At 43.7% G+C, this 22,500-nt stretch overlaps 2 protein-coding genes across 2 annotated transcripts in view; one reads left to right on the top strand and one right to left on the bottom strand.

Moving 5' to 3' along the window:
• Nucleotides 1-287: 287 nt before the first annotated feature.
• On the top strand, nucleotides 288-14,290 carry CD164 (CD164 molecule). Its single transcript, XM_072857712.1, has 6 exons — nucleotides 288-1,359; nucleotides 5,093-5,176; nucleotides 6,643-6,714; nucleotides 8,805-8,963; nucleotides 10,110-10,190; nucleotides 11,154-14,290. The coding sequence occupies exons 1-6, from the start codon at nucleotides 288-290 to the stop codon at nucleotides 11,312-11,314; spliced, it is 1,629 nt and encodes a 542-aa protein (XP_072713813.1). The 3' UTR covers nucleotides 11,315-14,290.
• Nucleotides 14,291-17,024: 2,734 nt separating this feature from the next.
• Nucleotides 17,025-22,500, bottom strand: part of LOC140649874 (coiled-coil domain-containing protein 162-like) — a 28,187-nt gene continuing 22,711 nt past the window's right edge. The window contains exons 11-12 of the mRNA XM_072857711.1: nucleotides 21,777-21,897; nucleotides 17,025-17,188 (exon numbers count right to left, since the gene is read on the bottom strand). Coding sequence (XP_072713812.1) covers nucleotides 17,025-17,188; nucleotides 21,777-21,897 — 285 coding nt within the window. The remainder of the gene's footprint in view (nucleotides 17,189-21,776; nucleotides 21,898-22,500) is intronic.

Genomic DNA, 22,500 nt, shown 5'->3' with positions numbered 1-22,500 from the left:
CACAGACTGCCAGTGTGCTGTTCCCACCTGCAATGGCACTAGCACTGACTGGAGCACAGTTGGACAACGTGCAACTGTTGCACTCTGTTAAGCTTCATGTGTGATTACCATTAAATAATATTTATTTAAGCTACTATTACATACTATTCGCTAAGTTTTTTCAGGGTAGAAAAGGGGTGGGGAAAGAGGTGAAACTCACACCAGTGAAAATCGCTCCGTGAGAGAAATCCACCGCAAAAAACTATACTGCAGTTGGCAGGGGCCCAAGAGCTGGTGCCCGAGGTGCCATGCGAGCAGGGTTAACGAGGCGGGTGCAGTTCTGCCTCAGCAACTTCAGGGAAAGTCGCGGCAGCTCAGACGACTGGCTGCAGACCTGTGAGCCAGGGTCGGGCTACGGAGCGGCGAGCAGCTGGCCCCCGGCATCCCCCAAGTCAGGAGAAGCCAGGCCTGGGCAACACGGAGGATCGCAAACCCCTCTGCCGCGAGCTCTCTCGGCCTCCTCCCGCACCGCCAGACCGCTCCCGCCCGCCGTTGGAGCGGCCGGAGGGCGTAGGCTGCCATGGCCAGCAGCCGTCCCGCAAAGGAGGGAGAGGGGCCACGCCGCGGCCGGTCCTCCCCGGGCGGCTAGTATCTGCCGGTGGGACCCTCCCGAGCGGCCGTTCGCCCACGCAGGCGCCCACGGGAGCGGGAAAAAACAACGGCCGCCAGCTGCACCGCCCCCGCTCCTCCCCTCACGCACGGCGCCTGGGGGGGGGGGAGGGGAAGGGGGTGGGAGGGGAGACCGCCCTCGCCCCATCCCCGCCCTCCGCCGCGCTCCGAGCCAATCAGCGGCCGCCGCTCTGCGGCCCCAGCGGGGGGCGGGGCCTCCGTGGGGGTGGGGAGGCGGCCGGGCAGCCCGTGACGCGCGGGAAACGCTCCCTCGGGGCGGCGAGGTCACGTGGGAAAGAAACGCCGCGCCACGGCGGGGTCTGTGCCATTACCCGTCAGATGGCGGGGAGGCTGTACGGAACCGCGCCACCGTCCCGGTCGCTCCGGCCGGCCCGCGCGGGGGAGGGGGCGGTGCCAGCCCGCGGCGGTGGCGCTCTGGTGACGCCGGGGGGCGGGGCGACGGCGCTCAGAGGGTGCGCGGAGGCAGCGGGAGGGGAGCGGGGCGAAGGGAAGTGCTGACGAGCGGGAGCCGCCACTCCTCGCTTCGCCGCCGCTGCCGCGCCACCACTGTCGCCGCCGCCGCCGCCGCCATGGGCCGGATACCCGCGCTCCCCCTTACCGCCCTCTGCCTGGCCTGCCTCTGCGGGCTGGCCGCGGGGGCCGCGCAGAGCCGCTGGGCGCGCGCGGCCGACAACGGCGCCGCGACCGTTGGTGAGTGCCTCGCGACACCCCCCCACCCCCTCGACAGTTGCTGACGGGGCAGCCCCTCCTCCTCCCGCGCTCGCGCCCCGCCCGTTGTCCGGCGTCGGGGGGGAGCGGGGCGGGCTCCGCGCACCGAGCCCGCCCGGGCGGCCGACCGATCGACCCTCCGCGCCCGGCGCGGGGGTGCACCGCGGTGCCGGCCGCCCGGGGTGTAAGTCTAGGGGGGAGCCGCCCTGCGCTCCCTCGCAGCTCGGCCGCCACCGCTTCCGCACGGCAGCAGCGCTGCTGCCCTCGGCGCCTTGGCCGCAGCCCGCCGAGCTTTGTGCCCGCTTCTCTCTTCTCGCTTTCGTTTCTCCCCTCGCTGGGGAGTATTCGGGTGCGTGCGGTGTGACATCCGTTAGCACGGTTTGACGCCACCTGCAGTATCCCCCTTCGTATGCAGCAGATGAGCAGCAGTGGGTAGCTGTGTGTCCGGTCAAATGTACGCGGCGTGTTTGTTTCTTGCAAACTTAGTACAGGTCAAATTGTGGGGGTTGCTTATGTAAGCAATGCTGTTCTGTCACTGCTGCCGGTTGTTCGTTATCCTGATGTTAGCGTCGGTATTCATCCTGTGGGTTTGTCTAATCTTTCTGGCTCTGTGAGCTATTTGCGAAAGTGTTTACGTGGCCAAGAACCACAAAATGTGCCGCATGCCCCAAAAAGCTAAGGACAGCAGTTGTTCTGGAAGTACTTTAATGTTCTTTGGCCGCATTGCATGGTGGCGCTGGGTGCAGCTACGTGTGAAGCTGTCCCGTAATCTCTGCTTCAGCCCTTCTAGAATTCCACGACAGCCCTACGACCGACGACGTGATGTAGGCCAATATCGGGCACCCTGTCGGAGCCGTGAGCTGCCTGAGGGCTGCCAAGACTCAGCGGTTAACAACCTCTCCGGTGCAGCGGGAGAGGGCAGTGTTGGTCCAGCAGGACAGGCTTCTGTTAGTGTTACCAGGTTTCCTCCTCAAGTGTAAGGCAAATGAATATCCAACCTTACCCTGTGTAAGAGCCAGTACAACAGACAGGTTTATCCTGGGAGGAAGCGTGAGCTTGCCTACGCTTAAGAGCTGAGTTCGTGGTACCAGAGTCGTTTTTTCAGTGAAGAGCAGGCATCTGCTGATGGGGAGAGCTGGGGAGCTTGCTGCTATCCCATATAAAGACCCTAAGAGAGCCTTTCACAGCAGGAGTAGCATTGGGAGAACATCTGACAATCTGCCGCTGATTCTGAAGTTAACAGCTCATTCTTGAAATCTTTTGGTGTGATAAAAACGTCTTCTTGATCCTTTACTCTTGCAAATCTGTTTCTCCCCCATGCTAGTCCTGGAAAGCTGTTCTGAAAGTAAACTAAAGTCCTAGTGCACCTGGTATTAGCTGGCTGCACTGACTGCCCTCCTGTCTCCACAGATGTACTGTGCTAAATTTTCTGTGTACCAGTGAGGAATTTAAAAAAGTGAACGTTGTTCATTTGTCAGAAGTGAGTGTTTTGCGTGCTGCGATTGTTCTTCAGATGTATACCCAGAATAATAAATGACTCTTCTTTTTTTCCTTCTGAAATCTGTTATCCAGAAACTGTCGTATAGCTCTTGAAGTGGTTTAAGTGCCTTATTTCTCAAGGGAACAGGGCAAGTCTTTTGCATACCTCACTGATGCAAACCAACAAAGGTCTTCTCATATCTTCTTATATTTCTTGAAAGTGAAGAAATAGCACCAATATTTCTAGCCTGATCCTACCATAACCAAGAGAAAGGCCAGGCAGATTCAGGCTTAATTCAAATTATGAGAATACTGCAGTTAGTTAATGCATTTGTAGTTGTTATCTTGAGATGTAAATTACCATGCTGATTGCCAAAGATCTGTGAACAGCAGTGTTCCCATCACTAGGGAGCAGAGCTGAGAGAAGTGAAAGGTCATCCAGAGGTGCCTGGCGTGGGTGGATATGATGTGAAATGTGCTGGAGACTATGCGGCGTAAGGAGTTGTGGGTTGTATGTGGGTTTTCTGAGCAAGATGGCTGTATGAGTAAGTCAATTAAAACTAATGCAGTAAAATTGTAGACTGGGAGAAGATCTCATTTGATGCAGATAGTGGATGTGTTGTCATTGTGGTTTTAAGGCAACAATGTTTGACTGAGATTGACATAAAAAAGCAGCTTGACTGCTTAGGTCTGCTGTAATCAAAATATGAATAGATTGACTTTCTTTCGCATTTGTGTACGAAGTCCTCTAGGTTCTTGTCTTTGTTTCCCACACTTTGGTTCCTTTCTACTGTAGGGTTGTTTATAGCTGGCTGTATTACCTAAAGGGAAAAATGTAATTGAAAGGAATAAAGCTCTTACCATCTAAGGTTTCAATGAACTTCTGCAAAATTAATTTGGTGGACTTTCACAGAATCACAGAATCGTATAGGTTGGAAAAGACCTTTAAGATCGAGTCCAACCGTAAACCTAACACTACCAAGACCACCACTACACCATGTCCCTAAGCACCTCATCCAAACGTCTTTTAAATACCTCCGGGGATGGCGACCCAACCACTTCCCTGGGCAGCCTGTTCCAAGGCTGGACAACCCTTTCAGTGAAGTAAAATTTCCTAATATCCAGTTTAAACCTCCCCTGGTGCAACTTGGGGCCATTTCCTCTTGTCCTATCACTTGTTACCTGGGAGAAGAGACCGACCCCCACCTCTCTACAACCTCCTGTCAGGTAGTTGTAGAGAGCAATAAGGTCTCCCCTCAGCCTCCTTTTCTCCAGGCTAAACAACCCCAGTTCCCTCAGCCGCTCCTCATCAGACTTGTGCTCTAGACCCTTCACCACCTTCGTTGCCCTTCTCTGGACACGCTCCAGCACCTCACTGTCTGTCTTGTAGTGAGGGCCCCAAAACTGAACACAGTATTTGAGGTGCAGCCTCACCAGTGCCGAGTACAGGGGGACAATCACTTCCCTAGTCCTGCTGGCCACGCTATTTTTGATGCAAGCCAGGATGCCATTGGCTTTCTTGGCCACCTGGGCACACTGCTGGCTCATATTCAGGCGGCTGTCAACCAACACCCCCAGGTCCTTTTCTGCCAGGCAGCTTTCCAGCCACTCTTCCCCAAGCCTGTAGCGTTGCATGGGGTTGCTGTGGCCCAAGTGCAGGACCTTGCACTTGGCCTTGTTGAACCCCATACAATTGACCTCGGCCCATTGATCCAGCCTGTCCAGATCCCTCTGCAGAGCCTTCCTACCCTCAAGCAGATCAACAGTCCCGCACAACTTGGGATCATCTGCAAACTTACTGAGGGTGCACTCGATCCCTTCATCCAGATCATTGATAAGGATATTAAACAGAACTGGCCCCAGCACAGAGCCCTGGGGGACACCGCTTGTGACCGGCCGCCAACTGGCCGGTAACTTCACTAGTGTAGTATATCCTCTATTATGTGAGTTTACTATAGTTAGAGGTTGCATGAGGCATAATCTTGGTGTACATGTGGGGTCTGGTTTCAGAGTATCAGTAGTGTCTGGAGGGAAATGTATTTGTGTCTTGTCAAATGCATTCGTAAGTTGTAGCTTTCAGTTGTAGTTAATTCAGTGAGAAGGATTGTGCCTTAACCTGGGAGATGTACATATGGGGAGATACAGATCTAAGAGTTGTTTCTGTGGGTGAAGTTGCTCTTTTGACAGTGGTAATTTTGTCCTAATCGATGCTTTTTTTTTTTTTTTTTTTTTTTAGGCATCTGTGAATCCCTTTCTAACTGCAGTTTGTGTATTGGTGGTGACACAAATGTAGCAGGCTGCAAGTGGATCAAATGTGAACGTAAGGAGGACTACACAGTGCAGATCATTACTATGCCATGCAGAACCTTAAATCCAGCTAGACCTGCTTCATCTGTATTAATGTTCATTACACAAATATACTGTTCTGTTTGATAACATAATGGAGCATTAACTCATAAGTTGTATCTGTTGTTAAACATTTCAAGTTCTGATGTGGAGACGGCTGAATATGTTCAAAATAATTCCAGATTTTTAAGACTTCCAATTTAAATCTGTGCTGTTGATAAGCTAATGTTTTCCAGATGGTTCAGAATGTTTTTAGAACAAACTAGTCACTTGTGTTTGCTGTTAAGGAGTCGTGAGTGGATTCTGACATGCAGACGCATCCCTGTGCTTCAGTCCCTTTTGAGGTTTTGTCACAGCCACTACTCCTGAACTAAAGTGCAATAAGGGAGAGGAGTCCATTAAATAAGATTACGTAAGAGTAATGTTCCTAAAACTAAGAATTGCAACCCACTGAAGGGAACATGACAGAACCAAAGAAGTATTAGCTGGTCTCATTCAGAGCCGTGTTTTTCCCATTGTAGGAGAGTTGGATGTAACTACATTTAGGTGTCTTCTGGTACGCAGTCCTGGAGATGAAGTTGATGTTGACGAAGTCATACATAAGTGGTCCAAAGACTACATAAGTGGTCCTCAGGTGGATTACTTGCACTTCTTATCTGAGGTGGAAACAGAGTAAGAGGAGAGAATGGCTTGACTGTAATAGTGATTTTGTAACACTTGATTGTCAATGACCGAGAAAGGTTATATACGAAGTCTAAGATGCTTCGGAACCAATGAAAAGAATTTTGTATGTAACTTGTCCAGTACAAGAGTGTCCTTCAAGAAGCTCTTGTTTTGAATTCTGCACGTGTTGTCTGACCAACAGGCACATACTGCAAACACCCAAGAGATCTGTGTAACTTCTTTGAGGGAGAGGTTGAAATCTGAGTCATGGGAGAAAGGTGTGCAGGCAGAGAATAAGAAACTGATGTCTTCAACAATTTCAAGGTCAAGGATCTGTTTGAAAAGCTGGAACTAAGTTTTGCTTGCATGTAGAATTTAAGACAGTAAGATTTTTTTTATGATGCTACTATAGAGATGCAAAATGTTTAGCTTGAAAAATGCTACAAATAGTAGAAATACTGTCTAATTTTATAGGCTATGAAGGAAAAATATCAAGCTATACTGTTACTGTGAAATAGGGCATAACCATTTATAAGTATTGCTTAAGTGTTGATTTGAGTGGTAGAGTAACTGTAGTGAAAGAAAATACTAAAAATTTTGTAACTTCTAATTATTAATATAATACTGAAGTCCTGCATATTGAAGTGGCTTTCCTGTTGTCCTGGCTAGAAGATGGTGTTTAGTTTGTCCTAAGAACAGTTATTAGTATTTAGGAACTATGTCTCAAACACTTTAAAGTTCTGCTGCTGTAAATATTTTTGTCTCCTTTTCTGACAGAAGACTTGTGTGTAAATGAAACAGAATTGAATTCAAAATACAACAACTGTAAAACTGAAGAACGGTGTTCTTGTAAGTATTTAGATATTCAGCTTTCACATTGTTTAATGTGAAGCAGTGGCATTTACAACTCCTTCATCGGTTGACCTTTGTTAATATGCCTTCTACAATTTACATAAGCATGTACAAGTATGTAAATAAGCCCTTTGCTTCCTGCTTAAACGTATGATATGTGATGCTGAATAGACAATTTTGTTGTGCATTCAGTTAACTACTTACTGTTGCTGTTTCAAGAAGCCTGACATATTTTACTAGACACGTGTCTCTGGCTACTGCCTTGGTTTCTTAGATTAAAATGGGTGATGTTTCCTACTAGATATGGCATATCCTAAGGAACTTGTCAGCATCCTCAAGACAGTAAGCATCATATTCAACAAAAAAATTCCACCTGCTAAGCCCATTGCTTCATCTGAGGTGCAGGAAATAGGAAAATCTTATGAACCCTCCACATTTAATTGTTAACTAGCACAGCTCTTCATGCAGTCCTGAAGTTCAGGGTCTGAGTTATAGAACTGCATAAGGTGAACCCTTCATGCTAGGAATGTGCTCAGTTGCATATCTACTTCAGCCTTTCATTAATTTGTGCTTGCTGTGCAAAGCAGATTTGCAGGATATGAATAATTTGGATTAAATCTTGAATTTCACTTTTGTGAAAGCCCCCCAATTTTAGTTTTTCTGAAAGCTGACAAGAAATGGACTTCAAAATAGGATTTTCTGGTTTCAAGATCTAGAACAGCAAATGAAAATTCTTAATGCTCTCGTCTAGGTGAGTTCAACAGTGCTGCTAAAGAGGCTACCTCACACCAACAGAGATGAAGCTTCCACGCTGCTATGGGCTATCTTGTGGTGCAGCCAGTCAGAAATAATTCTGCTTGGCTTGGATTTCTTTGTTGTTTCTAAAATTGTAACAATCACTTCTTAATCAGGAGTGTAAAAAGTACCATTTTTTAGTGCTTTCCAAAGAGAGCATGCTGTTACAATGCCTTGTTCTATATCTACGGATAGAATTTCTGCAATCTGTTCATGTTAAACTTGTAGTGACATTATAATGTGGTTGTGTTTTAGCTTCTGCATATTCAAGGAAACTTAATTGTCACCTTTAGTAGAGGATCTTTGTTGGTGTGTGAGGAACCTGTATACCTTATCACCTCTTACAGTGTCATGGCTCAGGACTACATTTGGGGATTGACGTGGAAAAACATTAAGGTGGACCTAAACTGACTTGATGCAAGTGGGACCTGAGAGATTATAACTTCTGATATATCCAGCCTGTATCTGCAGAAACGGTCGGCTCTGGTTTCCCACCATGCTGAACTGTTTCAAAATGTAAATAACCACATTTGAATGACCATGAGCATTAAAGGCTTCTGGACATAATGGTATTTCGGCAGGAAGCTTGCTATGTATCAGTGTATGATTAAGCAACAGTTTGGATAAGCCGTCCATGTGTGATTAATTCAGTTAATGCACTAAGTTGCAGAAGGCTTCACAGGTTTTTTTCTTACAGCACATGCTGAAGCTGAAAGCACCTACAACCAGCAACAGCTCTCAGAACAGAAAGCTTTAGCTAAACTTTCAAATTCTTGAGGATGTCTTGGTTTTCCCCCCGTACTGCTTCAGCTGTCTAACCGCTCTGATTCCTAGCTGAACTTGATAGGTCAGGTTCAATTTTAGTTGCAGTGAAGTTGGGAAGCAGTACCGAATACCTAGTTTCCTATTGTGTAAAGCATGCGCAGTTTATGCTTGTACAATAGGACTCTTCTCCCTTCTGTTTGCTTTGAGGAATCTTGAGTTGCCAGTTGAACACTGGCTTGATTGGGCTGCCTGTGACAAGGTTTTTCATGCATCCACTTGTGCACCTTTTGCTGTTAGTGTGGTGGATTGATCATTCAACTGGTTTGTAATTTCAAACCAAAACTACAATAGAACTTGGTGCTATATGAATCCCCTAAAACTCAGCCTGCTGCTGTTGTTTTGTTTTTTTTGCTTGCTTATTTGGGTTTTTCTGTTTGGTTGTTTTTTTGGATTTTGGTTGGTTGTTTTTTTTGTTTTTTTAGTTAAATACTGTCATTAATCTCTTTAACGTAACTATTCTTCCATAGCTCCTGGAGGTACCACAGCGCCTTCCAATGTTACCACAGCGCCTTCCAATGTTACCACAGCGCCTTCCAATGTTACCACAGCGCCTTCCAATGTTACCACAGCACCTTCCAATGTTACCACAGCGCCTTCCAATGTTACCACAGCTCATACTACTATAGGTAATACAGTACCACTGAACACAGAATGGCAGTAAACTAGGAACTGGTGAATAAAATAAAGGACAAGAGCTTTTTCCGCAGATCAGTGTAGTAGCATGACTACTAAACATCTGATGTATGGAATATGTAAATGGTCCTGAGGTTTGGCGGGAGTGGCTTTTATAAAACTCTAACAGAGAAAATGCTTCTTTCCAATAGAATTAACAGTTGGCTTAGTGGTAATTGTTTGAATTTGATTAGTCATTTCCACTAATCATGAGTTATGAGTTCGATTTTTTTGTTGTTGTTGCCCAGTTAAAAAATTTCTGTTCTTAAGCGTGCTGCCATCTTAACAGTGAAGTTCTTAAAAAAACAACTCATCTTTAAAAGCATCTGCTGCTTAAGGGAGCTGGGAGCTAACGAGTTGGTACTTGATTAGGCTTGGAACAACCTAATGTACAGTAGGGTGACGTGTAGCTTTGAATAAACCTACGAATGTTGGCACTTGTCCCAGGCACATAGTGGAATACTGATTAATTTTTAGTAATACTAATCGGGGGGGGAGGTGGTCAGAGACCCAGTGTTCTGGCTTGATAACGGAAGGGCTTTTAGGGGACAGTTTAGCTACAGGTGAATGTTTGCATATTCCAATTATGTCATTCACAGTTAGTATTTTGGGGACAGAGGGAGAAACAGGAAGTTTTGCTATCCTGTAAGTGCATATCTCCCTGTCTAGAGATACTACATTAAGTACTTCTTTAGTACAATAAATACTGATTTTAAGGGCTGTTTAATGAAAGTCCTCTGCCTTGATGCAGATTCTCAGTTGTCTTGAAGCAGCTGTCTTGATTCTTATTCAAATACCAGCATTTATATTAGTGCTTGAAAGAAAAGCGTTTTGGTCTGAACAAAGAATCACTGTCTGATCTGTGGAGAACCTTGAAATATTTGGATAATGATGGTATGCAAGTTTAAAAAAAATCCTTATTGCAGAAACTTGGTGTAATGCCATGCAGCTGACCATCTAAATTGTGTGGGGTACAGTCTGAGGTCAAAGCTTATCCTTGTTTAAGCAAAACAAGACAAATCATTTACATGAGAACTTCAGTGCTTGCAGACTTTGCTCGTGAAACTTATGGTATGTACATGCTGTCTTCTCTCAAACAGCTAACATCACCAATGTAACTACACATGCTCCTCTACCTACAACTGCCACTACTTCAGCTACCACAACAACCAGTATTCCAGGTAACTGCTACTACTAGTATAATTAAAGCATAAAATACTTAGAAATTAGTGTTGTTTTAAAAGCATTATCTTGAAAGACTTACTAAGTGACAACATTAAAGTAGTATTGGTATATCTGCTGTTGTCACTTCTAACTTTATGGCACGTCTAATTTTGTTAAGGTGATATATGTGTGTAGCAAAGTAATACCCTGAGAAACAGAGCTAGTTGGTGAGATATTAGAAGTCAGAAACATGTTGGTCAGACGAAATCAGCTGGCTGCTTTTAATAGTGTAGCTGGAAGTCACTTGTTAACTCACTTATCTGAGTGGAGGTGGTATTTTGTTTTTCACTTGCAGCATAATAACGGGATACCTATTAAAAAAAAAAAGATTGGGCTACAGGAATGGGAATAAGCTGAAGTATTTTATTTCAGCATCAGTCCTGAGCATGCTATTTCATTAAAAGCTCTCATGAAGTAAAGCTCTTTAAAACTAGCCATCAAGAGATGGCTGTTACTTCCAGATTCATATGTGTTGTGTCTTCAGCTGATTTCTTTAAGCATAACTCTTGGGGTAAAGTACAGTAGATGGAAGATAATAATTTAATTTTAATTTAAGCAAAAAAACTGGAGCAAGCCGCAGAGACTGGAAAATGTGTTTTGAATGTGAGCATATCAATAATGTACTAAGCTTTGGCTTTTTGAAGTACGAATAAAGTCCAGCTGGGACTTGCTCAGTATTGAGGTCCAGAGCGGTTTGGCTATAAATAGCTCTAGCCTTGTACAAACAGTGTTTAATCAGGATTTCAGTATCACTAATCTAAGTGCAGCTGCTGACATGTCTTTTGCTTTTGATTATTTTTTGTTTTCTTATTGGCATTTGGATGTTTTGAGTAATCTTAATACAAGGAAGCCAATAGTAAAATCTGTAAAACTATCATGAGCATTGTGCACTCACAAACTCTTAATGTGGTGTTTAACAGGTACAAATGCTACTGTGACTCCTACACCTTCTTCGCGCAAATCTACGTTTGATGCTGCAAGTTTCATAGGTGGAATTGTCCTTGTTCTGGGTCTGCAGGCTGTTGTTTTCTTTCTGTACAAATTCTGCAAGTCGAAAGACCGAAACTATCACACGCTTTAGGACCTGCCGCTTTATAATGGACTAGTAGCCCAACACCTGTAGTTCACTGAACCAAAATATTTTCTGTTGCTCATGGAAGACAGCAGTTCATAATATCCTTTAAATCTCTAAAAGAAGACTTTAAAATAATATTTTTGCAACCTTATACTTGGCAAGAGGTGATACGAATCTCTTCAACGGGATTACTTGCAATATGCTGCATGGGTTCTAATGGCTCTCTTATTTTCCTTTAGTGGCTGCTGCTGTGGGACCTTTTTTTTGATATGCCAAATGTAGACGTTCAGAGATTCTTATTCAGTGGCAACACTGTCTTGAGTAGACAATCTCATGATGACTTATTGTGAAGGCTAATCTAATCAACATTTGATACAGTCTCCCTTCAGTTTTATCAAGATGTGAATTATTGGTGACTGACTTCAGGGAGTGAGGTAGCATTTATACTAGCTTGTGGCTCTTTTAGCGTGCTGCGAGAAAGATGAACAAAATTGTAGAAGTAGATAGTGTCTTAACAGAGTAACATAACCCATAGATTTTTTTTTTTTTTACACAAGAATAAAGGTTGCCTGATAAAATACTGCATTCCAAACAGAAATCCTATGCCCTTTCCAACTAATGTTGAGGGTGAAGAGGGGATGTAGGGGTAATCCTTCTAAAGGGGTAATGAAGATCAGTGCCTTAAAAGACTAAAAATCAGTAGGCTGCAAAAGCGTCCCACCTATCTCAAAGATAAATAAAACTATTAAGTACTAGCTTTATATAGGAGAATGGAATACATGTGACTTGAGCATTCCAGTTTAAAAACTTTTTACACTAAATAACTGTCCTTTATTGACCTTGTTTGAGGGTGAGGGAGCATGGTACAGTAATGTTCAGCTACAAACAGAGGCTTTTAAGTTGTTTACCTTTTGTTCTGGCCTACAAAGACCAACCATAAAACTAGTGATAAAATTCAGTTCACTCCCTGTATAAAAAGGCAGCAACTTACATTTATACTTGAAATACTGGTGTTTGGGAAATCCTGAGGTTTTTCTTATTCAAATGGTTCTTAAACTCGTTGCAATTAATTTCAGGGTTGTTTTTTTTTTTTTTTTTCTTTTTTACTCTCCTGTATGTCTGCTTGCTGAAGGAGCAATTAAGGGTAGTTCAGAGGATCTGCTGATTTGATCCTAGTCAGGATTGCTGTAGTTGGGGGGCTGCCAGGGCTACACCTTTTTTCTTTTCCCTTCCCAGCATCAGGTTTGTGTCACCCTGCAGTGAACTGGTTATGGAAATCTATTTGGCCAAATAAGTTGTTGTTTGTTTGTTGGTTTTGTTCCCCCCCCCACCCTGGCCAGATCAGCCATGTGATCTGGGTGTCAAAGGTACATAATCTCCAATGTAGATTGACTTGTAGATTGACTTACTGAAAATAAACCCACAGGAAAAATGGAAGTAAAGATAAAATCGAGTGGTGGATATAACACAATACATAGCTTTTGATGATACCCCTTGATCGTCAATTTCAGGATGAGCTGTAGTACTGTCTTACTAGCTCTGACTTGACTGGAATTTGGCACCCAATACAAAATGATAGCATTAATGCAGATAATAGTCACGGCAGTGGAACTTAAACATGAAGCAAATTAAGTGCACTTCAGTCGGAAACTTGAAGTGCACAGTGTTGCTTTCTTCTGTTCTTCTAGTTTGAATGGTGGTGTTTTTATTGTGCTGCATAGAAAACTCAAATTGCTACAAAATGCAGAAGTTACTCACCAGTACTGTGTCTTTGAGTTCATTAGCTTTTGGTTTTCTAAACAAAACGAAGACAATCAGCTCAGGTTTATTAAAACAGCAGAGTGAGCAGCCAGTTTCCAGCAACAGTATGTTTGTGGGTCAGATGGTATATCCTTGGCCTTGTTGTGAAATCACTTATCTGTCCTTTCCCTATCTCAGAACTGTTTTATTACATTTATTTGTTTAAAAAGATATCCATGAGCTTGTATTCTCTGCTTTGATGAGCAAAACACTCTTCTGAAGTGTGACAGAGTTCTCCTTCAGCTCAGCAAAACAAACTGTATGTCTAGTATATAATTTTTTTTGGCCTCAAAGGGCTATCTTATGGGAAACTTGCAGAAAAGTGCTACAGAACACTTCGTAGCATGGAAGACATTGCCACAAAAAAGTTGTTGCTTGTAAAATGTTGCTAAAATGCTTATTCATGAGCTATGCTGATACTGATTTAGGTTGCTGATAAAGTATGCTGGTAAAGCAAACTAAAAATAATTTTTAAAGTGCCTTAAAGTTGCTTAATGTTTTGCCTCAAGTTTTGTTTAAAAGGGTAGAAGGGAAACCTTGCCTTAGTTAATAATTTTTTCTTGGTGCCAGCAATTGCTACTTTCCAAGACTTTAGGAAACCCAGGATCTCTGACATGTACAGATGCCAATCTGAAAAACTCAAGCTTGTGCTATATCAATTTAGTCATGTTCTGGAAGACCTGCGCCATGCACTGCTTGCTCATTAGCCTTGCCAACAAGGTATAATCCACAGTTTACAGAGTTGTGGCTCAGATTGTTTCCCTTTCAGTTGTTTGGGGGGAGGGGAGGCTGGGGTATACATGTTCACCGTGTGCTTGGGTGCCTCACCTATAGAAAGTGAAACTTTGCCTTTGTGAATGGCAGTATCAGCTGATCTGTGCTGTGCACTAGCAAAAAACCTGAAATAACAACTTGCAGTTTTTCTTGGCCTTGTGTTTTGAAGTGGAAGGTAGCTTATAGATCTGTAGTTGTATTTGCCACTAAATCAATTTTAGGCACTGAACTGTAGTGACTCTTCAAGTTATCTGGCTTTTTCTTGAAGCCAACTTGTGCAAATATCAAGCTGTTATCTTATGAATGTTCTCTGCAAGTGTTGCTGTAAAAGTTTGTATTTTGTCTTCAGTGGAAGAAAACTGAAACAGTTGTAATCGCAAAACCAAATTGATAAATAAAATCTGTTGAATGGAATTTTACTTGTAAACTTTCTTTAATGTGAGCAATCCCAGAGGGGACTGTCTGCCCACTTTCTGGAGTTAAGAGCTGTTTTCCATAGGAATTGAGAAACACTGTAGGGAAAGAGGGAGAAGGAAAGGTTTGAAGAGTTAAGTTAGCTCTCCTAAATACAGTATTAACTTTGCATTTGCTATGTGCAACAGTACTGATTCAGATTTAGAATCCAAAAGAACTTAGTCTCCAAAAGAAATCTCATTGAGGTCATGTTTTCCATGTTAGTTTAACACTGTTCTCCCCTTAAAGCCAAAGAACAGCAAGGCATTTAAGTGTTCCACTTGCAACAGCCTGTAAGGCTTAATGCTCCTCTTTTCAACAGCAAGCTTCTAATACTGGATGTCAGCCTGTAAGGTGGAAAAGGGACTGCAGTCTGTGGTTCCAGGGAGGCTGTTAATAACCCCTACATTGTAGCATCTTTTCACATTAAGATCTTTGACCTTCATGAAAAAGGTATTGCTCTGAGCCTTATTTCTTTCCTGATTGCATGAGAAAGAGGAGGATATTTGCTAGGGAGTAACTGTTAGTATGTTTGAACAAGAGGACAGGGTGTGCAATTCTGTAGTTGCAGACCAACTAAAATGATAACCAGCTCTGAGTGAAGTAACCTCAGTAGTTTCACATCGTGACCTTGATGCTTTTGTGGGTAGTGAATGAAGTGTGAATGTGTAACTAGGTAGTATTGATAGAACTCAGTCTCATATTATGGGAAACTGCAGAAACTTTAGTAGTGTTTCTGTGAAAGGCTATATGGAAATGGAGGAAACCTAGAGCTTCCTGGTGTGCTTAGAATTGCTATGCCTTCCAGAAAATCATCCATTTACTGCATGCAGTCAAGGACTGAAAAGTTTTTGTTACATTGCAACACTGAAAGCCAATCCACAATTGTTTATCCCTATAGTACCAGTCTTGTGTTACTGCTGTTCTTTGAAGGTAGTCTTCTGTGGGTATAGCATTCATTCAAAAATCATCTTTGAAGTTTGCTGTATTAAGTTGAATAATACTTGAAGTATTTTATCAAGAAGCTGTAATTAGCCTGAGACAGCCCTTTCCTTTTTACTGCTGCACTGGCACATAAGTGCTTCATACTGATGATATTGTTCTACTTCCAAATTGGCATCTAGTTCCTGGAATGTGCTAGAATCACATTTGATGGCTTCTCTAAGTGACAGCTGACCTTGGATAGTGACCAGTCACCTTGTCATTCATTTAAGACATACCTTAAAAAGAACTCATATTATTTGATAACCGGTTCCACAGCATTCTGAGTATATTGTGACTTGTTTTGTTGTAGCAGCAAGCTTGAATGAAATAAAGCTTGTTTCAGTAATGGTGAAGGATGTCACCCTCATTCTAGGAATCCTCTATCTCTAAATACTGCAGCATTTCTAACAAGTTAGAGTTCCTTTACTCAGTGTTTAACCAATGCAATGGTGTTAAGGGTTGCCTGAATTCAATTCTAGGTCTTAGTTATTTATAAAAAGAGTACTGAGGTATTTGATTGTTCACATTCACAAGCATCCAGGGATGCTAAAAGGCACATAGGTTAGTGTTCTAACTCATCAAAAAGCTACAATACAATTTGACACATCTCTGAAAGACAACTTTGAGTCCTTTATTGGCTAGGCTATAAAAGCTTGCTTTTTTCCATGCAAGAGAAATGCAGATAAATTTATGCATTTTTTCCTGTTTTCTTCTAGTTAGTGCAGCATTGTGCAAGGAGCTGCCCTTCTTCCCCTTTCTAGGGGGAGGGGAGAGAAGGTGCTAGGGAAGGTAGAGACTCTGACACTCTTGAGTCATCTTTAGAGGCATGAAAGGTTCAGTGTACAGGCAGTAACCTCTGGGGTTGAGAGCACTGTATTGGGCAGGATGTGGTAGTCAGAGGTTGCAGTAGGAAACCAGTTAAGAAAGCAGTCCCAATGCTTTTGCTTTAAGCACTTAGCTATGCTTTGCACCATGATGTTCCAAGGTTACCACAATAAAAGGAAGCCTTTTAGTTTTGATTGTTCTTGCCTTTCAGTACTGTGCTGCATTGTCTGTGAAGGGAGGACATGCAGTACTGCTCTTGCTCAGGAGGATCTGCATCACCCGGTACCTAAAATGGATTAGCAGATTGACTGGCTGGAGCTGGTATTGAACACTGCATCCAAATATGTTGAAGTACATATGCACAGCACTGGAGTATTACTGCCTCTCTTTGATTTGTATATAAGTTGTTCTTCTCTTACTTCAACGTTGCCAGTTCAGTGGCATTTTCTAAAATGCCCTGGACTGATTTAAAGACACATTTAGGTTTACTTCTAGACCAGCCTTTGTTTCTGTAGCTGCATGAAGACAAGTAGGAAGAGACTTCATTTAGTCATGGTAACAGCCTGTCTGCCATTCTCTCCTTCCATCTGCTAGGCACCTGAAAGCTTAAGGAACATATAAAAAGTTTCACCAACCATGGCATGGTACTCAAAAAAAATCTTTCCTGGACCATTGCTAACTAAATACCTCCCTCCTGTCCCCTTTCCTTAGTCAATTTTTGGAACATTTGGAACTTTTTTTTTTCCTATTTGCTAGCCATACATACTGGTCACCTTGCTCTTAAAGATAAATCTTCAAAGGGATTTGACTTACTGTCCAGATGAAACCTGCCTGGGTATATATAAAATCACAGCTTACAAACAAGTTGCTAGTATTGCAACTATATCAGCTTATTACCAATGCCACCATTACTTACTGTCTTTGGTCTTTGAGTGTTTCCTCCTGTTCCATTGCTGCTTCTTGGGTCAAAATTCAAAGGATGCTGCTGGTAATCCCCATGCTGAGTGGATGCTGAAAGCTTACTCTGGACCTCAGCTGTAGAACCTGGAGTGTTATCAACAACACAGAGTTAAAGCAGAACTCAAGTAAATACAAATGCTGGTGTTTCTGACCTCTAAGCAGAATGTTAGGGTGAAAAGAAAACCCACAACCCAAAACAAGTTGTGAACACTCAGCTTAGTACAAATAGAATAATAGATTGCTTAGTCTGGAAAAAGTGGTTCATGGATGATCTTGACACAAAGTAGAACAAAAACTATTTGCAGATAGTTGCAACTACTTGCAAAAACTTTCTGCAACTATCTGCAATTTTTGCAGCTCACCCCACACTCTTTTCGTTCACAGTAATGAGTGAATTGGTATTCATTCCTCCAGCAGGAGACATCTCAGTGAAGCAGAAAATTCTTGCTGCCCCAAGTCTGCTTCATTATATGTTACTATTTTCCCCACAACTCTGTCTTTCCTGGTCCTGTTGAAAGCCAAGATTAAAAGGTGGGGGTGAGTGTTAATGATCTGTTCCCAGTGACACTAAATTCCCTAGTGAATTCCAGTCTTCATCTTCATAGATTTCTGAAGAGCAGAGATGCAGCCACTTAATGCCAACCCTTCAGCCACTAAAAAATCCACACTGAATCAAATGCTATGCTTGCTATCAGCCATAATGTGATTTAACCCTGATTTGTATTTATGTACAATGTGCTGTTGCTATACCACTTCTTAACCCCATGTTAACCTTTCCCAGTAACTTTAGGAAAAGGGTGAGGGTATTTTTGCTGTGTAGCTGTAATCCTACACTTGTTAATTGAGACAGTGTTCCTCCTCCTTCTCAGATATGATCCAAGATGTTTCAGACCACATTGGTTAGCTGCTTCTGGCATTATTTCAGGGTACATGTCCAAGGGACTCTGGCCTTCTGCTGAAGCAGCAGGAGAGCAGCTGGCAGCTGTCCAGAGTGCACAACTGCCCAGTGTGGTCAGACTGCATTCAGTGTCCATGCATCCTGAAGCAGGACTTGAGAGGGTCACATGAACCCAGAAAGAAGTGCAGCAACTGTTTTACACTACTGAGACAGGCCACGGCTCAGTGCATTTGAGAGGGAAGAAGAGGAAGATGTGAAGATGGAGGAGAAGGAATGGAGAAGAAGCTAGAGGACGTGGCTCAGACTGCTAATCTACAGATCATTCTTACAAACTGGCTGAAATCTTAGTCTATGTGGGCAATTCCTGGAGCTGACATGACCTGTTTCAAAAACACCTTTGCCTTTATACAGTCAAAACAGGGCTATTGCAAGTAACAGTTGCCACCCCTATACAAATTGGTCTGGCCAAATGCTATAGGTCTGAAGCCAGGTTAATGACAGAGTGCAACTCAAGGTTAATTGAAAAGTCAAATCTTTACATGATGCAAGTCTGGATTGCCTATGAGAAGTACTAGTAGTAATGCGTCAAAAATGGTAGCTATTTAATATTGACTTATTACCTGGAAAATGACTTCTTCTACTGCTTGTACTGTGGGACAACAGCTCTGCAGTTTTCCTTCTACCTTTTTGAAAGGAAAATAACCCCTATCACCAAACCTCACAACATCCATCTACTATTACAGACATGGGAATAAAAAGAGTCGCAAGTAAAAAAGGTAGCTACAATACACTGCAGGGTTTTAACACATTTCAGACTAGGTGTCTATAGTTTGATGGAGCTCCTGTGTTGAGAAATCCAAGCTCCTCAGCCGATTTTTCCAGCTCTGCATCATGTTTAACAATGGTAACTCACTGCAGGAAAAAAAATAGTAATTCATCTCCTTTCTGTCGCAGCTGCTTTCCTTGTGCTCAGGAGCAGTGTGACAAGTTTTGCACCAACTTTTCCCCTGAACTTCACAGAATCGTATAGGTTGGAAGAGACCTTTAAGATCATCGAGTCCAACCATAAACCTAACACTACCAAGACCACCACTACACCATGTCCCTAAGCACCTCATACAAACATCTTTTAAATACTTCCAGGGATGGCGACCCAACCACTTCCCTGGGCATCCTGTTCCAAGGCTGGACAACCCTTTCAGTGAAGTAAAATTTCCTAATATCCAGTCTAAACCTCCCCTGGTGCAACTTGAGGCCATTTCCTCTCATCCTATCACTTGTTACCTGGGAGAAGAGACCGACCCCCACCTCTCTACAACCTCCTTTCAGGTAGTTGTAGAGAGCAATAAGGTCTCCCCTCAGCCTCCTTTTCTCCAGGCTAAACAACCCCAGTTCCCTCAGCCGCTCCTCATCAGACTTGTGCTCTAGACCCTTCACCAGCTTCGTTGCCCTTCTCTGGACACGCTCCAGCACCTCACTGTCTGTCTTGTAGTGAGGGCCCCAAAACTGAACAAAGTATTTGAGGTGCAGCCTCACCAGTGCCGAGTACAGGGGCACGATCACTTCCCTAGTCCTGCTGGCCACACTATTTTTGATGCAAACCAGGATGCCATTGCCCTTCTTGGCCACCTGGGCACACTTCTGGCTCATATTCAGCCAGTGGTCAACCAACACACCCAGGTCCTTTTCTGCCAGGCAGCTTTCCAGCCACTCTTCCCCAAACCTGTAGCGTTGCATGGGGTTGCTGTGGCCCAAGTACAGGTCCTTGCACTTGGCCTTGTTGAACCCCATACAATTGACCTCGGCCCATTGATCCAGCCTGTCCAGGTCCCTCTGCAGAGCCTTCCTACCCTCAAGCAGATCAACAGTCCCGCACAACTTGGGATCATCTGCAAACTTACTGAGGGTGCACTCAATCCCTTCATCCAGATCATTGATAAGGATATTAAACAGAACTGGCCCCAGCACAGAGCCCTGGGAAACACCGCTTGTGACCAGACACCAACTGGAGTACACCCGTCCAAGCCATGAGCAGCCAGTTTCTCCAGGAGAATGCTGTGGGAAATGGTGTCAAAGGCTTTACTGAAGTCTAGGTAGACAACATCCACAGCCTTTCCCTCATGCACTAAGCGGGTCACCTTGTCATAGAAGCAGATCAGGTTGGTCAAGCAGGACCTGCCTTTCCTAAACCCATGCTGGCTGGGCCTGATCCCCTGGTTATCCTCTACATGCCATGTGATGGCACTCAGGATGATCTGCCCCATCAGCTTCCCCAGTACCGAGGTCAGGCTGACGGGCTTGTAGTTCCCCAGGTCCTCCTTCTGGCCCTTCTTGAAGATGGGCGTCACATTTGCTAATCTCCAGTCAGCAGGGACCTCCCCAGTTAGCCAGGACTGCTGGTAAATGATGGAAAGGGGCCTGGTGAGCACATCTGCCAGTTCCTGCAGTACTCTCGGGTCGATCTCATCAGGCCCCAGAGACTTGTGTCTAAGTGGTGCAGCAGGTCACCAACCATTTCCCCCTGGATTATGGGGGCTCCATTCTGGTCCCCATCCTTATCTTCTGACTCGGGGCGCTGGGTACCCAGAGAACACTTGGCCCTGCTATTAAAGACTGAGGCAAAGAAGGCATTAAGTACCTCAGCCTTTTCCTCATCCTTGGTCACTGTGTGTGTGTCCCCCATCTACTAGGGGCTGGAGATTCTCCTTAGCTCTCCTTTTGCTGCTAATGTAACTTGATTGGTTTAAAGCCAGAGAAACCAAGTATATTTGTGCATTAATTAAAGATCCCTCCCTGTTCTTTATTTCCTCATGTTTGGTTCATGTCTTGTCTTCAGCAATGTGCTAATGAGCATTTCTCAGTTTCCTTTGGCAGGAATAACTAACATTTTCCTGCAGAAGGAAACTATGATTAAGTTTGTGGTACTTTATATTCTTCATGGCATAGAAATGCACCTTGAAAGATCATAGGAGTTTTTTTCCTTGTTTACTTAATTTACTAGGAATTGAGGTATTACCCATCCATTTTTCTACATGAGTCTGTCAGATTGAAAGTAGGATTTTGATACCACAGAGAAAAGCAGCAACTTCAGGCAGGTAGGAGTAGAAATTCCTAATCAAGCTTTTTAAGCTACATTAATTAGATAAACATTGCATTAAAAAGTTACCCAACAAACAGCTAAGAAAGATTTTTGTTAAAGGTTTAAGTTCCAGGTTAATTCAATTAAGGGCTAGAAAGCTCTCACTGCTGTTTTGAGATCTCTAAAGATATCTGCAATCATAGGCATGTCTCTCACCGAATTAGAAGGGTACAGTCTTGTTTGGCTGCCCCACATGATTTGCAAGTAAGCTGTTCCAAGACCAGAGCCACTAATGAAGCCTGATTTCCTACCACTTGGGATTCTTTGCTTCCTAATTGCCTCCTCCCCTAAATGCAGCTCCCCTCATACTTCCCGTGATATCCCTACACAGCAAAAGACAACACAAGTTATGGTTTGAAGTTATTAACTTGGGAGTCAGTGTTTCTTGTGCTGCTTGAGCAGCTGCAGCGTGAGAAGGCATATAGCTTTTGAGTTGTCTGACTTTTCCTCAAGACTGTTGTACGTCTTTCTCCTCTACCTAAATGCTGTCATTACAGAGGAGGTCTTCTCCTCTTTAATATTTGACTCAAGTTGCCTATTACTTCAAAGGTTAAGGAGGGATTCAGAGACATGGACACATAGCTCATAAGACATTTCCGCAAGAAAGCGGGTTACAACACACAACCCATCTGTACCTGCAGTCGCATTCCTCTGGGAAACTGTAGCTTCCAGGTCATAAACTTGACACTGCAGTTCATCAACCTGCTGGAAGGCCTCCCGTTTTAAACTGCACTCTTGGGTTAACTGGCTTCTTATCTAGAAGGTGGTAAAAGGATTAATGGCAGCAACAAAAATTCATCAAGTGACAGCTCTGCCTCAAAGCAGGTGTTGTTGCCCTGTGCGCTTTTGTGAGAGGGCATCACTTCTTGCTGGTTGAAATAATCCATAATTACAGCTTTGCTAAACATTATCCATAATCCCTCTGAATGCAAAATACAGCACAAATAGTGCAAATTGTCATTCTCATTGTTGTTTAATAAGAATTTGCATTTCAGGCATTGCTGGAGGAAGAGAAAACAATACAGAGGCCCTTTCTCACTGTTCTCTGCATGTAACCCTAATTAGACAAGACCCTACCTCCATTTTCAGGGCAGAAGTATGTGGAAGAAACAGCAGCTCTTCCCTCATCTCTCCCACAGACTCTGTAATTTGCTAACTAAGTTTAAATATAGAGTTTGTTAGTGTTAATGACCATGTAGGTGCTAGCTGCAACTGCAACTGTTGTGTGGCAATAAAAGCCTCCACACTGCAGTTGCCATTTTCCTTCTGTCTCTCCTTAAAGGCTGATCCAGATGTTGACATCTCTGATCTCTTGAAGGGTTATTTTGTAAACACAGCAAAATGGTTTGGAGCTTCAAA

This window comes from Ciconia boyciana, chromosome 3 (genome assembly GCF_034638445.1).
Source record: "Ciconia boyciana chromosome 3, ASM3463844v1, whole genome shotgun sequence".
In the NCBI taxonomy this organism is placed as follows: Eukaryota; Metazoa; Chordata; class Aves; order Ciconiiformes; family Ciconiidae; genus Ciconia; species Ciconia boyciana.
This window is presented reverse-complemented; position numbering and strand designations above follow the sequence as displayed.